The sequence below is a fragment of the Delphinus delphis genome, chromosome 13, assembly GCF_949987515.2.
Source record: "Delphinus delphis chromosome 13, mDelDel1.2, whole genome shotgun sequence".
NCBI lineage: Eukaryota > Metazoa > Chordata > Mammalia > Artiodactyla > Delphinidae > Delphinus > Delphinus delphis.
In genome coordinates, this window is record NC_082695.1 from 81850163 (window position 1) to 81866901 (window position 16739).

At 35.4% G+C, this 16739-nt stretch overlaps 1 protein-coding gene and 1 pseudogene across 2 annotated transcripts in view; one reads left to right on the forward strand and one right to left on the reverse strand.

Moving 5' to 3' along the window:
• Nucleotides 1-16739, reverse strand: part of RTTN (rotatin) — a 138003-nt gene that overhangs the window by 41663 nt on the left and 79601 nt on the right. For both annotated transcript variants that reach the window (XM_060029205.1, XM_060029204.1), the window contains exons 33-35: nucleotides 9853-10042; nucleotides 8284-8375; nucleotides 1961-2054 (exon numbers count right to left, since the gene is read on the reverse strand). In XM_060029205.1, coding sequence (XP_059885188.1) covers nucleotides 1961-2054; nucleotides 8284-8375; nucleotides 9853-10042 — 376 coding nt within the window. The remainder of the gene's footprint in view (nucleotides 1-1960; nucleotides 2055-8283; nucleotides 8376-9852; nucleotides 10043-16739) is intronic.
• Nucleotides 12613-12790, forward strand: LOC132436664 (small ribosomal subunit protein uS14-like; annotated as a pseudogene).

The window sequence follows — 16739 nt, forward strand, 5'->3', positions numbered from 1 at the left end:
AAGATATTTAATGCTTTCCAGTACTATTCAAAGATTCGTTGGCAGATTCAACAAAAAGGAGTAAAATACTTTTTTGTCAAATACATACACTGAAGTAATTGGCAAACAGTAAAACTGTGCATGGGGGGCTTCCCTGGTGGCGCAGTGGTTGAGAGTCCACCTGCCGATGCAGGGGACACGTGTTCGTGCCCCGGTCCGGGAAGATCCCACGTGCCGCAGAACGGCTGGGCCCGTGAGCCATGGCCGCTGAGCCTGCGCGTCTGGAGCCTGTGCTCCGCAACGGGAGAGGCCATAGCAGTAAGAGGCCCGCGTACCGCAAAAAAAAAAAAAAAACTGTGCATGAACATATATTCTAAGCACAATCCTTGAAAGTAAAATAAATCCAAGTCAAGAATAATGAAATCAAAAAACAAACAAAAACCGCACAACTGTATGTTCACATAAAAACCTGTATGACTGTTTGTAGCATTATTATTCATAAAAGCCAAAAAGTGGAAAAAATCCAAATGTCCATCAACTGATGAATGGGTAAATGAAATGCAGTATATCCATATATATCCATATAGTATATCCACATGGTAGAATATCATTCAGTAATAAAACATGAATCACTGATACAGACTACGACACGGATGAACCTTAAAAATATTATGCTGAGTGAAAGAAGCCAGACACAAAAGAACACATATCGGATGATTCCATTTTTATGAAATTCCAAAACAGGCAAATCTATAAAGAGGGAAAGTAGATTAGTGATTGCCTCAGGCTGGGGAGAATGGGGGAGATCAGGAGTGATTGCTCATGGGAACAAGGTTTCTTTTTGGGGTGATGAAAATGTTCTAAAACTGACTGTGGTAATGATTGCACAACTCTGTGAATATATTAAAAAACAATGAGTTGTACACTTAAAATGGGTGAACTGTATGAATGTGAATTATATCTCAATAAAGCTGTTTTAAAAATAGTAACGTAACACACTCTTAGAAATAAATATTCATGAAACTCATTATCAAATTTCATTTCATGCTCTGTGTCCTTAGCCACTTAAAACAACCTGAGTTTGCTCCTTTTGTTCTTAAGAGGACCAAATGAGTACTTTCTATAATTAAACTCTTTTGTATATTGTTAACATAAATTACTAAAAACCAAAACGAGACATTGTTTAGGAAGTTATGGAACAAACACTGTAATGAAAATGCAGAGTAAAGTCTTCCTTAAGCAAGTATCTCTGAAGTTTTAGAAAGCATTTTCTCTGCACATGCTTATATTTCAGTGTTTAAAATTACCTTCTTTTTAGGTAGTATATTCCATATAGGTTAGGAATTTAATGCTACTGAATAAAGGTCTATCTACCGACTTAGAAGAAACAAAAGTTAGGTTGTAATCTATATAAATATATAAAGCGTAAAGCATAATAGAGTTGGAGGCAGTGCCTAACACAAAGAGTAAAATCGATATATTGTCATTAATAAAAATAAATCCTAGGCTACTCATCACACATTTCTAACAAAATAAAGACTCAAAACACTTTGTGTGCTTTCAAATGAAAGCACAGGCTTTGCAAAATACTTATGACCCCATTCTCGTCACTTTCAAGTGGATTACTGTGGTAAATTGAGGTGTTTTCCCAAAAGGGGAAAAAAATGAAGCTAATTAATATTCATTAGTTCCTCAATTCAAACACCAAATATCTATTCTTACCTAATAGGAAACGATATGGCAATCAGACTGTTTATTTGATGGCCAAATTCCCATTTATTAGTTAAGAGTATTTGTTTTGTTAATTTCTGATATATTTATTCTATCATGTTCTGTGATATTTCGTTTTGTTCTTATATAGACAGTTTGTTCTGTGACTTATTTAATTTGGTTCTTATCTAAACATTTACTTTCAACATATCTGCCTGGACCAACTTATCATTTTTATTTTTGAAAGTAGAATGTCTTCCTAAAAGGATACCTTGAGCCACAAACTGGTCATGTGAGGCTTCAGGGAGAGGCGCTGTGCAGGGCACTACCGGCTGAAATTCAGCACTTGCCGACGAAGCTGCCACCTGGGGATCAGTAAAGAAAATCATTCTATACTCAGAACAGTCACTCGTTAACACTACTAATTGGAAAATGAAACACGAGCAATATATATACAAGATATCCTTGAACAAAAAGGTATATTACAAAAGTACACTAGTTCGCATAACTGGAAAATACTCCGTATCTCGAGAGTTAAAACAGTGTTTTGAATGGCATTTTCTACTTCTTCTTATAGGACCTGTTACAGTTTATACAAATCAGTAACTCAAAGGAGCACAGTTTTGATCTGAAGCCCATCTAGAGTTTAAGGTCCTGATAAAGCCTCTTCCCACTTACGCTCAAATGTTGAAAGGCTAAAAAAAAAAACTACTTTATAATTCGTTGTGTCCTTCGAGATATTTTGCACTTCTTAATTCATATTAAAAGGGTTTTTTAAAGTTTCAAATGGTACACACAAATTGTAATAGTGCCTCTAAAAGAATCAGCAGAAGTATTAAAAGATTGTTCTCTACCTCTCCCCATGTCGCAAATGAACTGTTTTTAAAAATTAGGCAATATCTGACATTGTTCTTCAGAATACATTTTTTGGAAACATTAAACATAACAGAAATTCTGTAGAAAACAAACACAATTTCACACACAGGTTTACCAATGAGCAGGCTGTAAAAGCCTTAAAACTGAAAAAGCCCAAATTGATGTCAAGTACCTCATATGTGGAAAATACTGTATCTTCCCATCAATTTTCTTTTCTCTGAGACAGCATGAACTTTCCATACTTGGATAAGCTCCAGGCCCGTGCATGTACACAGGTAAGCTGTCAACAGAACTTATGAATCAACCCTACCACAAACCCAGATACTGTACAGCTCACGATATTTGCATATTGATTACATATCTATTCTAACGTTTAAAGTAGGTACCTTAGACTTGATATAACAGGATGAAAACAAAACCCAAGGTTATTTTCATTTGCAGTTTCTGATAGTAAAGAGAATATAAATTTGAAGAAAATGGCACATGAAATTAATACATAGTTTTTAAAAATCCCTCTTTCAACTTAGGACCTCAATCGCCTCTCACCACTTCAAATATGACATTACAGTAATAAGAAATAAGTGACAGAAGCTGTAGCCAAAAAAGTAAGCTAAGCACATGAAGTCATCTAAAAATGAAGGCTGGATAAATCTCAGTCTAAATAAATCACTCATAAATAAGCATGTATAAAATGCCTTATTTGATATAACATTAGATCTACATAACAGGGAAAAAAACCTAAAGACATTTTAAAAATTATATTTACCTACAATTGGTTATAAGAGATGTGTTTTAAAAAAAAAAAAACAGTTCCTGTCAATAGACATCCAGATAACTTTTAGCATGTGAAGCAACAAGCACACACGGAGACTGACATCACAACCGTGCAGGAGCTGATGAACGAGCCTGGCTCCTGCCACAAGCTCCCTCAGATACACAAGAAAATTTAAGAGGACAAGGATGCCGGAATCCTTTATCTTTTCACTGAACATCCTTTCAGTTGGCAAACACTCAAGCAGTCCCCACTACTGATGAAAACAGAGGTAGCATTCACTGCAGGAAAAGAAAGCTTCTGAGGGCCGCTAAATACCTGGCTCATTAGAACGCTAAGCTGCCATTCGTGACCAAGGTCAGGCATTAATAAACACCATGACTGTCCTCTGTATAGTCCAAGGAAGCGACACACAAAGTTTGAAAATTTGGTTTTAGAGGCATCTAATGGTTGCATTATAACTTACCCCATATGGCTGAGAAAACACAAGAACTTCTTTCTATAGCAATATACTGTGTTTTAAAAATTGATTAGGGGTGATTTATATTTCTACTAGCCTATCTATATTTTTTAAATTTTCTATATTTACATATTACTATTTTAATAAATAAAGGTAAAAAAGTATTAAGCTGACTTGCTCTACTACTATGCTCAAATCCTGCTTGCTTGAAAATTATCTTCAATGGACACTCATTTGATTATATTTAATAATACACATCAATACATAAATGTATTGTCATCCTGTTCTATAAAACTTTTAACTACCATCAAATAAACGTCAATTCATCTTTCTCTAATGTCCTTTGTAATGCTTCATGACATTTTACTTTGCTGAAATGTTTTATATCTTTACAGCTGTTATCTCTTATCTCTTCAAATCCAAAACCGGAGTCGGCTCTCCTGGCTAACCCCACCTGGTTACATCAGCAATCAAACTTCAGCCTTCTTCCCACCCTCAAAACAACCCCATCTTGCATCTTCTGAATATCTAAGGCATTCAGTACCACACAGCTTGGCATTCAGCTATTTCCTATTTATGCTTTATGTTCTCAAGTAGACTTTCAAACCTCATAAGTGGGTACTGAATTCTAAGACATATTTGAGTATCTTTTTAGTTCCTTGCAAATGTGTACATAATACAAAAAAGGGATTGATCCTTTAAAGCCCATTTCAATTGCCACTTCTTACACAAAATCACTGCCTATTTCATCATTCCTTCTAATCTAAGCTCACTGCACCCTGACTGTAACATCTATTTCGGGACTGATCACATCTTGCTCTGCAGTGAAGGAGCAAAACATCATGGCCAACGACCTGGGCTCTAGAGCCAAACACAATTCTGGATTCAAATAACGCTCCACCAGTTAGCAGCGCTGGAACCTTACACAAGACACTTATTCATTCCATGCCTTAATCTCTTCTTCTGTAAAACAGTAAAATGATTATCAATTTTTTAAAGACTAAGAGGACCCATGAGGAAAATTTCTCTATAAATGTTTAAATAAACTTAAAGTAAAATCAGTTTTCCTTAAATTAGTGCTCAAGGAAGTTTGAAAGAATCACATATTTCACAAAGAAAAGCTCAAAAGCAAATGACACACATTTCCTCTTTTTTGATAACTGATAAAACAGATTTTAAAAAATACAGACATAATTCTGCTCAAGAGCAGCAGAAAAGATCAAATTTTGTTCTTAGAGCTGCTGCTACAAACTGGTTTGTCCTGGGCATAAACACCTATCTAGTTTGGGTATTTCTGACAAGTAGAAATGTGATCTCAGGAGGAAAAACAACTGATACCTGACCCCTCCCCTGGGGAAGGAGACACTGAGTTGAGGGAAGCCATCTCTGAAAAGGCATTTATTTACCAGGGCAACACCCCCAAGGTAACAATGACACTCCTTACTCTACCTATAATTTACAAAACATACAAGTCACAATCAACTAAACTAATATTCATTAGATAACACCATTAAAGTCCCTAATGTGGCATTGACAACACAGAACGGATAATGATCCAGCAACAGCACACTGGATGATACGACCCACATCAAAAGACAGTGCTTTCCTCAGAAAGACAAAGTGGAAAGACAAACCAATCAACAAACTGTATCTTTTCTCAATTCTGGGAGACATACAAAATAATGATATTAATAACCAGATAAACTCATTAGCAAGATTTACATCCACTCAACTGATACCTCAATTTGTAACTTCAACATTTTCTTATACCTGAGAAAGTATTAGTTGGTCTGGGTACTGACAGTTTAGGTTTAAAGTAATACTGGTATAAGGGCTTCCCTGGTAGTGCAGTGGTTAAGAATCTGCCTGCCAATGCAGGGGACACAGGTTTGATCCCTGGTCCGGGAAGATCCCACATGCTGCGGAGCAACTATGCCCATGTGCCACAACTACTGAGCCTGCACTCTAGAGCCCGTGAGCCACAACTACTGGGCCCACAAGCCACAACTACTGAGCCCGAGCACCACAACTATTGAAGCCCGTGAGCCTAGAGCCCATGCTCCGCAACAAGAAAAGCTGCTGCAATGAGAAGCCTGCACACCATGACAAAGAGTAGCCCCCGCTCGCCGCAACTAGGGAAAGCCCGCACACAGCAACAAAGACCCAATGCAGCCAAAAATAAAGAAAGAAAGAAAGAAATTTAAAGTAATGGTATAAGGAATAAACTCTCCATATTTGTCTCCTGCTGGAAAAAAGATATATAGTATATCTCATATGGTAAGGAAAACATGACAATTCGTAGAACTCGGGTAATTAGATTAATTTTTGTGAATAAAAGTCACCAATTTGGTGAGTAATTCACCAATACCAAAACTCTTCTGTTTGGAAAACAAAAAAGAAAGAAAAAAGTTGACTGTAAAAATTCTAACAGGTAATACTAATCTTTTGAGGAACTACAAGAAGGTAAATCTTACATAAGGCTATATATATGAATTCTTAAAAAAAACAGATTTCACTGGTATGTATTTCTAAAAGTCTATGTGATATCCTAACATAAACAAGTTAAAGACTTTTGCATTAATAGATGTGCTTCTATTTTAATAATGATTATAATAAGTGACATATTTACAAAGTGTTTCTTGGAAAATCTAGTAGCTTAATCTGTAAGATTTATATATTATTATAGAGAAATGCAAGTTTGATTTGCTTTTGTTTTTTGTATGTAAGTTTCCTTGTATAAATAAATATAACTTGGGGACTTCCCTGGTGGTGCAGTGGTTAAGGATCCACCTGCCAATGCAGGGGACATGGGTTTGAGCCCTGGTCCAGGAAGATCCCACATGCCGCGGAGCAACTAAGCCCGTGTGCCACAACTACTGAGCCTGCACTCTAGAGCCCATAAGCCACAACTACTGAGCCCGCGTGCCACAACTACTGAAGCCCACACGACTACAGCCCGTGCTCCGTAACAAGAGAAGCCACCGCAATGAGAAGCCCACACACTGCAACGAAGGGTAGCTCCCGCTCGCCACAACTAGAGAAAGCCCGCGCGCAGCAACAAAGACCCAACACAGCCAAAAGTTAATTAAAAAATAAATGTAACTTGATATCTACAAAATAGCTAACTCAGAAGTTATTTACAGCAATTACTATTTACCGCATACCTACTATAAGCAAAGAACTGAAGAATGTACAAAGATTTCAAAGTTAGTCTACAGCCCTTTAAACAAACAGGGTAACCTAAGAAGAATTATTTTTAAGCACATATTAATGCTGTACTTCTGTGAACTAAATAACCAATTAATACAATCCCCTTTAGCATTGAATCATATAATTATTTCTCTTATTGAGACAAAGATACACACTATTTCTAGCTTGCAAAAGAAAGCATGACATCTAGTGGAACTGGAGTAATTATTCTGTTTTTCTAAATAAAGGTTCAATTTAGCACTAAACATAAACTCTTCTGAGTCTAGAGGGAAAAAAAAAAAAGTCTCTTAAAACTTAGCAAAAAGTACCAGTCTCTTGAGAAACTGTAGGAGGTGAATCTTATTAATTCCTGTTTAATTATTTAATTCTCATATTATTTTTGCTCCTGGAAGCAGTGGTGTTGAGGCTCTGCCTTCCTAATAGGTTCTACAACACAGTATATTGTTCCAAAAATACATTGCAATGCTTTCCAGTTGAGAATGATTTTGTATGCTTATAAAACAAATGAAACCTAGCATGTCATTATTTAGAAATAATTAGTGTCTCAAACTTTTTAGAACAAAGCACCTTATAAAAAAAGAAAAAAAGGGGCTTCCCTGGTGGCGCAGTGGTTGAGAGTCCGCCTGCCAATGCAGGGGACACGGGTTCGTGTCCCAGTCCGGGAAGATCCCACATGCCGCGGAGCGGCTGGGCCCGTGAGCCATGGCCGCTGAGCCTGCGCGTCCGGAGCCTGTGCTCCACAACGGGAGAGGCCACAACAGTGAGAGGCCCGCATACCGTAAAAAAAAAAAAAAGGAAGAAAGGCAGGCAGGTGTACATAAATTTCAGGTATTTCAGATAATCAAGACAAGCTTCTATTTGATGCAAGCATTTAGAAATGTGTTTAAAATCATTAGTACCACACTGGAATCATCTGAATGGATCAATATTCTTCAAACTGCCTTGTCCTTAAACAAAATTTCAGGGTAATCAAGCATTACTAATCATATGGGATTTGTTCTCTTTTTCTACTACTACTGATAAACATTTTAAAACATTTGAACTTCCGGTTCTATCAAAAAAGGTAGGAAAGAGGTTGACAATTCATCTAAAAGGATATTCAGTGCACTTATTTGAGCAAAACAGACACTAGTTCTGCTATAGACGGCACTTCAAATAAATCACAGTTGTTATGGTCATAACCTTATATTTCACATCTATTCTTATCCCTCCACTATGTAAATTCAAATTTTTTCAGAAATTCAAAATGCAGCACTTAAGCGTTCTTTGGAAGTACCATTGTTTCCAAAGTGGAGAGAGAACTTGGATCTCGATCTTGACTGGACATCCGAGATGGAGCCCTCCAAAACTTGAATGAGTCATCTAAACCTGTGACAACAAGAAAACTGTCAACGTGAATAGCCTTCTGGGCACTGTAACGATTAACAGAAAGAATACTCCTTACATGAAACCAATCCAGAACTAAAGAAGTGCGAAAGAAGTGTGCCTAATTTTTATTATTCTTAATTAATTTATATATACAGCATGTTTCACAAAAAAATTTAAAACAATTAGTTGACTGCGCTTTAGTTTAATCTAACACTATTTAGCAAGAGCACCAGCTCCCAAACTTCAAAGTGCAGAAAAATCATAAAGGGCTTGTTAAAGTGGTTTCCTGAGTCCTATTCCCAGAGATTCCATTCCCCAAGCCAAGGTCGGGGGTGGCGTAAATCTGCATTTCTAACAAGCTGGAAGCAGATGTCAGTGCTGCTGGTTCAAGGGCCATGCTTCCAGTAACACAGATACAGAGAAATCCAAACAATTAAAGTGGTCACTTTCCTCACAGGGACATTTGTTTAGAATGTTCAAAAACTTCATTAAATGTCATTCTCCTCTTAATGCCTCCAAGAAGTGAGCAGAAAAGTGAACTAGAAATTTACATTTAAGTATTTCAGGGTAAGGGAACTTCATGTTTGTAGTTTACTCTTAAATGGCTCAGAAAAAATATATATATGTATATATGCATATAAATAAATATATTTCACTTATACGCACATACATACACATGGTATAGGAGGGCAAATACAGTAAAATGTTAACATTTGGGAATTCTTTGTTCTATTCTTGTACCTTTTCTGTGGGAAATTATGTCAAGATTTTTTAACATTACTTTAAAATTTTAAAAATTTTAAAATTTTTATTATTTTATTTTTATCTTAAAATTATTTTTATTCTTACTATTAAATTATCATTTATTATTATGAGACATAATTATCATTTATATGCACTAAGATCTTATACTTAGGAAATCCAAGAGAATCTACAAACAAGTAGAAATGAAAAGATTTCAGCATATATTTTGATAAATGAGTAACATTCCAAAAAACAAATAGCTTTTCAATATACTAGCAAAACAAATTAGAAAATTTAGTAGGAAAGGTCTCATTCTTGTTTGCCTGGGAAGAACCTTCCAAAAATTTAAGACATTAATACAGGAAAAAACTGTAAAACTTTACTAAAGGGCATGAAATAACTTATGAAACATTAGTAAGATGTCAAAAACGGTTTCCATGAAGAATTTATAAAATAGAAAAATGCTTGGGCAATGTTTAGTGAAAGGAGGAAATACAAAAATGTACATAAGATATGAACACAATTATGTAAAACAAACAAGAGCTATACAGAGAAAGAAGACTGGAAGAAAATATACTGTAAGGTAACAAAGGCAACCTCTGGGTAATGGGACTAGAGAATGTTTTCCTGTGTACTTTTCATTATTTTTCAAATATTTTGTAACAAACACATAGGTTTTTAACAGTTTAAGAAATGTTACATTTTATTAAAAATATAAATATAATATTCTTACCATTTAAGTCATTGCCTTCAGAAGTTCCATTAAGAGCAGAACAATTCAAATCAAACGTATACCGTCCCAGGTAACAATGTTTTACCATCTGATTCAAATGTTCATAAAAATGGCAGTGGTACAAAAGAGCCTGAAGGGCAGGTTTTCCTATGAGCGACAGGCCAGAGTCCTCATCATGGACACAGGGGCCCTGTAGGAAAAGAGGGGGAGACAGTGATTTATCACTTAATTTCTTCAAAAAGACCCATGTCTCCCCACATTCCCCTCAATGAAACAAATGGGTCCCAGATGTGACCATTCTCCTTTCACCTGCCCGTCCTTCCCCACATACACCAGCCTGACCCGGGCAGAGGATTTCACAGGACTCCAGGTCTCTGCTGCCTAAAAATCCACTGAAGGCAGAAGGCTGATCTAGTCTCTCTCTTGAGGGGCTAGAATGAAAAGCCTGATATCCACAGTAAAATCTGTTTGCCACTTTACTTCCCACTGAATTAACCCTTCTTCCAAGGGAATTCCTTGCATACATGCATGCATGCGTGCACACACACACACACACACACACACACACACACACACCTTCCAGCAGGAGGCTGAGAAGGATCTGCCATTGCAAAATTTTAATCTCTTTGCACTTTTTTTCAAATAATTTTTTGCACTGTCACTACTTTTCCTGGAATATCCAAATGGCAAAAATCAAGCAAGCCATTAAAAGTATGCAAAGGATCGGTTTAAAGTATGCAAATAATCACATCATTAGTTTATAAATATTTCTCTTTTTTGGAAAATGATAATCAATATAGTTAACACTTTTCAAACAGACCATAATAGAGAGAAAAATAAAAGATAGAAAATCGAAATCTAAGTGCCAACAGGAAAGGTCTGGTCAAAGCCTATTCAAAGTTTACCATTAACTGAAATTTGCATACGTGCCCCTTCTCTCATGCCTCCTGGTCACCAAGGAAAGATGGATATTAAAACTCACTATCCAGGAAGATAAAGTAATAGTTAAACGTATAATTACAGTTAAAGATATAATTACATTAAGAAGATTATTTCCATAACCCTTCTCTTTAAGAATATTATTAAAATTAAATGTCTTACTTCAATATTAAATACTTTTTATTTTTATGAATTTGTTATTGTTGTGTTCTAATAAACCTACCCAACACTGTGAGCTTTACTCTTTACAAATAGGGCAATTTACTTGTCCAAGAAGGAATAAGACTCTTTAATGAGCAGTCACAGACGCTGGTCACCGTGTTAACTTTAAATCCGGAGCTTGAGAAGCGGCAGGCGAAACAGAGAGGAGTACATGAACAGGGTCACGTAGCTCCCGTCTGTGAACCAGGTGCACATTTCAGGCAATGTGGCCCTTTCATGCATTACTTTATTTAAATATCTAGGACAAAGTAATTCATCCAAAGCCACAGAGCCAATCCTAACATTCAAAATGTTCTATCTTTTAAGCAACTTATAGCATTCATAAATGTAAAAAGCACATATGAGATCTGCAATAGTTGCTTAACATCACAAATTAAAGCCCCCATTATATTGATTCCAGGAAGGACCAACACCAAGAGGAGAATTAAAAATAATTCAGCAAAGGTTACTAGCTTAATTGCAGCTGTGTAACATACCCCAATAAATCAATAAAATAAAATTATTAAACAAAGTACCACAAACACTATTTTTTAATTTATTTCATAATAATACTAAGAATAATTTTCAAATATTTTATTATACATATTATATAAAATTATTCAAAATTTTTTCTTGTGCAAAATTGTGTCTATATAATTGTTTCCTGGATGAGTTAACAGCCACAGTCCAAATTAACAAAGGTTTAGCCAAAATTACATGAAGGAATGTAAACTGTATAAATGCTGAAAACAAGTTTCTCAAGAGTTCTTAAATCTGCTGATTCTTTATTCGGTAAAGGCCCACTGAGGCTGATGGTTTCACCACGTGCTAGAAGGAGAAGTGTTACAAAGCCACTGTCTTCTAAAATCCATCTTTTCTTTAGTTATAAATATTTTCAAAGTGAGAAATTACACACGTAAATATGATGCAGAACTATAGTAGTTATTCTATAAATATGTATAATTATCATGGTAATTATCATGGTATATAATTGACATAATATTCACCCTTTAATTAATATATTTTAAAAATTCATTTTTTTCTCTAGTTCTTACTAATATAAAAAGAAAAAAGATTTAGAAAATAAAGATAACAAAAGAAGTCATAAAAGACATAAATTTAAATCAACCTAGTAAAGTTTAGAACCTGACTTTTTTTCTTCGCCTATAAGTCACAGTGAAAATTATTTGGCCTACCAAGATTGAAAAAGTTAAACTAATTCTGATATGAACAAAAAAATTAATATCCCAGAATTTAAAGACCAGGAGATAGAAAAGATAAGGAGCAGAATATTAATTCAAGAGGCCTAATATAAGACTCATATAATTTCTAGAAAAATAAAGAAAAAGGAAAAGTCATTTTTAAAATAAATAAATATGAAAAAAAATTGTCAGAGCCAAAAGAAATAGAACATCTATGTCTCCAAATTAAGGAGCTTAATAAATATCAAGCAAGAGAAATGAAAAAAAGACACAGAATCATAAAATTCTAGAACATTAAAGACAAAGTGAAGATAGTAAAAGAAAAAGTCATCCATAAAGAGGTAAAAAGAATCAGATGGAAAAATTCTGAAGAGTGCAGGCATGCGCTCCCTCTTTCGTTTTGCCTCGTTGCAGCCGAGAAAGCAACATGGGTCACCAGCACCTCTACAGGAGCCATCCGAGAAAATTCGGCCAGGGTTCTCACTCTTGCTGCGTTTGCTTAAATCGGCACAGTCTGATCCAGAAATATGGCCTCAATAAATGCTGCCAGTGTTTCCCAGTATGCGAAGGACATCGGCTTCATTAAGTTGAACTAAGTGTGAACTTCTTGAATGGGTCATCAAGCATATCTACTTTCCTCAGAAACAATACTAACTCTCTGTATATAAATAAAAATGTTAAAACTTAAAAAAAAAAAAGAATCAGATGGGTATCCAACTTCTCATCCGTAGTACGAGATGTTAGAAGACAGTGGAGCAAAATTCTTATGAGGAATGATTTCAGCCTAATACCTGGTAGCCCAAACTATCAATCCAGTGCAATTTAAATACATTTTCAAACAAACAAGAACTCAGAAGTTTGTCACTCATGCATTTGTTTTTAGGTAGGAATACAATTATTTTGAGGATGATTACTAGGAAAGGGGACTCTAACTGAAGAGAAAGGATGATTAAGAGCTTAGAAAAACTTGAGCTATGATATGGACTCACAATGCAAGAAAAAAAATTAACAGAAACTCCAAGGGCAACAAAATCACCCAACGCCCAAATCAAGTTTTTAAATCACACACACACACACACACACACACACACACACACACAAATACCAGGAAAGTTTTCCTCTGAGTGCCAGAGGGGTCATAGCCCTGGAAGCATAGATAAGGAAGTGTAACAACAGCCCAACAAATAATGGCTCTGTAGCAAATTACTAGTTTTCACTTTTTAGAATCAACTTATAGATATAAGGAGGCTGTAGAAGAGAATCTAACCATAATCAGCCTTCACAAAGTAAAAGTGGAGATGAAACTGGCAAAGATTGGCAGTAGAAGTGGGGGACAAGATACCGGTAAAAGGAACAACTTAGCCACATCTTAACTTCTAAATGGGGGCGGGCAAGAGATATGACCCATAGGTGAGGAGACCAGAAACAGCAGGGGTGACCAGGGGAGAAACTAAGACCACTAACAGAACTATATTGGCAGGACATTGTTTAAGTGAGCTAAATCCTATGTATTGACACAGTAAAGGAACAAACATACTCTATTACTGCAAACACACTATTTAGAGACAGGAAGGTAACTACCTGAAGAATTAAAATCAGTAGGAGGTAAAGCTGTCTCTGTGAATGAAGAGGGTAAAGAATTTCAGTATAAGCTCTATTAGCTTTTTTAACCATATATATTCATTACTTGAAAAAAATAATTTCTTCTAAAAATTTAAACATTTCACTCAAAATATTTTTAAATTTCTCAAACGAAACCAGATGATCTGGAATAGGTACATATTACATAACCATTATTTATTTTTTATTTGATTTATTTTAGCTAAGCATTTAGCCTGAATCCCCAATCTCCACGTGCCAGAGCTTCCTAGTAGCAATGGCACATTATCAACAGAGCTTTAATCACAGCAGTGAAGCCAAGTCCAGCATAAGCGCAAAAGATGGTGTGGTCAGGCTTTCCACACATGACTAATGTACAAGGGCCAGAACAATGAAGCCTTTCACGCATGTACTAGGCTTCGCTCCATAGATTCATCAGTAATTGATGGGGCTGTCTTCTGGTAAAGTGGGGAAATCAGCACAGTCTAATTGCTCTGTCTCAGGACATCTATATCCTTACCAGCCTTGCCCTCAGGTGAGTGCTCGGGCTGCCAGATCATCTGCAAAATTGCCAGGGAGAGCTGAGAAGGGCAGTATGCAAAGAAAGAAAACTCTTCAAATCACCAAGAGCCATAACAAATAAGTTTGCAAAGAAAACAGCAATTATGTCATAGAATACTCCGATTAATTTGAAAATATTGATCTCAAGGATGCAAGAAGCTACAATATTACATTTAAGACATTTTACTCCTAGTGTCACAGTACTAACATATCCATTAGCTATGATTCAAAAGGAACTAGAAGCAAAACAAAATTGCATGTAAGAAGAATGGAGAATATTTTCAAGAAGAAAAAGGAATTATTTTGATACATAACAAATTTTTAAAATGCTATAATGTAATGCAGAGATTGAAAAAAATGACCCTAGTTACATAAGAAATCCCTAACTGCATATAAATTATGAATATAGTTAAAATGGTATTGTTTCTCTGACACCAAGTACTTAGCATTTTGTGAAATCAATACTCATAATGATCCATGATGAACACATTAGAAGATTAAAAATATGCATTGATAATTATAACATCAAATATGAAAACGATACATACTACAACTATAAATGAGTCGGCCATCCCTCTACAACACATATAAACACATATGCAGACAGTCTAGCTATGTCCACTGAGAGTGTATAGAAGCAAAGACCCCTCCCTCGGAGCAACGAGCATATCTAGAACTCATTTCTATATACATTCTCCATTGAAAGAAATCAGGGCTCTTTGAGCAAATATCTGATTCCAGGGTGGCGCTGGGAAAGTCAAGAACATCTTGCTATGCCAGGAAGTAAACAAGTACTCAAAGGTTGATAAAGACATGTTAAAAGGATATAGGAGTCTTTGTGAAGGAAGTCCTCCTAGCCAAATCTGAAACAATCTGAACATCTAAATAAATAATGATAGAAAGAGATCATAATCCATGAAACATACTAAGACTCCTTGAGTCCATACTGGTGTAAATAAATAAGTGAATAAATAAATAAGAAAGGAAGGCTCTTCCTTACAGTAAAATGTAATTAATGTGGAAGAAATAATGGAATTAGAAAATCATCATTTGGCAACCATTCTGTAATAACTGCTTCAGACAAGAATCACAAATGGAAGTTAAAACTAATAAAAGTTGATGAGAAATAGATATTTTACAGTCTCAAAGCACCTCCTGGCAAAAGGAAAAATTTTAAGTCCACAATGGAGAAAACAGACCAACTCTACCTTAACCAAGTAAGCAAGGTTAATATCACCAGCAATGGGACAAAGAGAGAGCCTATCTGCTGATATAATATAATAAGAAGCACAGAGCACTTCTGTGGCTTTTCTGCCAAAAATGCATAACCTGAATCAAATTCTGAGGAAACAGACAAACCTAATTAAAGAATATTACAAAAACTAAATAGGCTATGCTCTTCAAAAATGCCAAGGTCATAAATGTTAAAGATTTAGGAACTATTTTACATGAAAGAAACTAAATAGACATGACAGCTATATGCAACATGTATTCCTAGATTGGATCCTAGATCCTGACTGTCTTCTTTTTGTTTGTTTTCTATGAAGGACAGTAGTGGGACAATTGGAAAAATTTGAATACTTTCCACATTTTGATAATTATTATAGTGATTCTGTAAGAGAATGTCCTTGTTTTTAGGAAACTCACAATTAACTATTTAGGGAAAATAGAAGTATATGTCTGCAACTCTCAAATAGTTCAGAAAAAAGACACTAGGTAGAGTTAAAGCAAATATGGTAAAATTATAACATTTGGGGAATCTGGGTGAAGGGGATATAAAAACTGCTATACTGTTTCTGCAACTTGCATTTAAGTCTAATTTTTTTTCAAAATAAAATTTAAAAAATAAAATAAATGTGCCAACTCCTCTCACAAACATGGAAAGGAATGAAAGCATTAACAAGTGTATTTACACCACAAACTGACATCTCATTATATTACTTAAGTGCATGAAATTACCTTTACATTTAAATCTGTGACACCATTTTCAAGGGAAAGAACAACTTTAATACTGTAAAAAGTACACATAAGCTACCATGAGCATATATAAAACACTGTAGTAATGTTCTCTTGGTAGAACACTGTCCTCCCCCCACAGGCCATAAGCCCCAGAGCACTAAGTCAGATCATCTGTGAATCCCCAACATTTAAATACTCAACAAACATTTAGAGAAATGAACTGAAACAAACTACACAGATAATCCCTATCTAACAGATTTCTTGTTATAATCAACTCTAAGATTCCATTCTGGTTGTTAAAGTTGCTGGGATATGGATTTGTGACATTAGTTCTCAAACTAAACCCAGAAACAGAATCTTCCACATCCAGGAATACTAAATCCAAGTCAGACTCTAGGAAACCAGTTTACAAGACACTGCACAGCT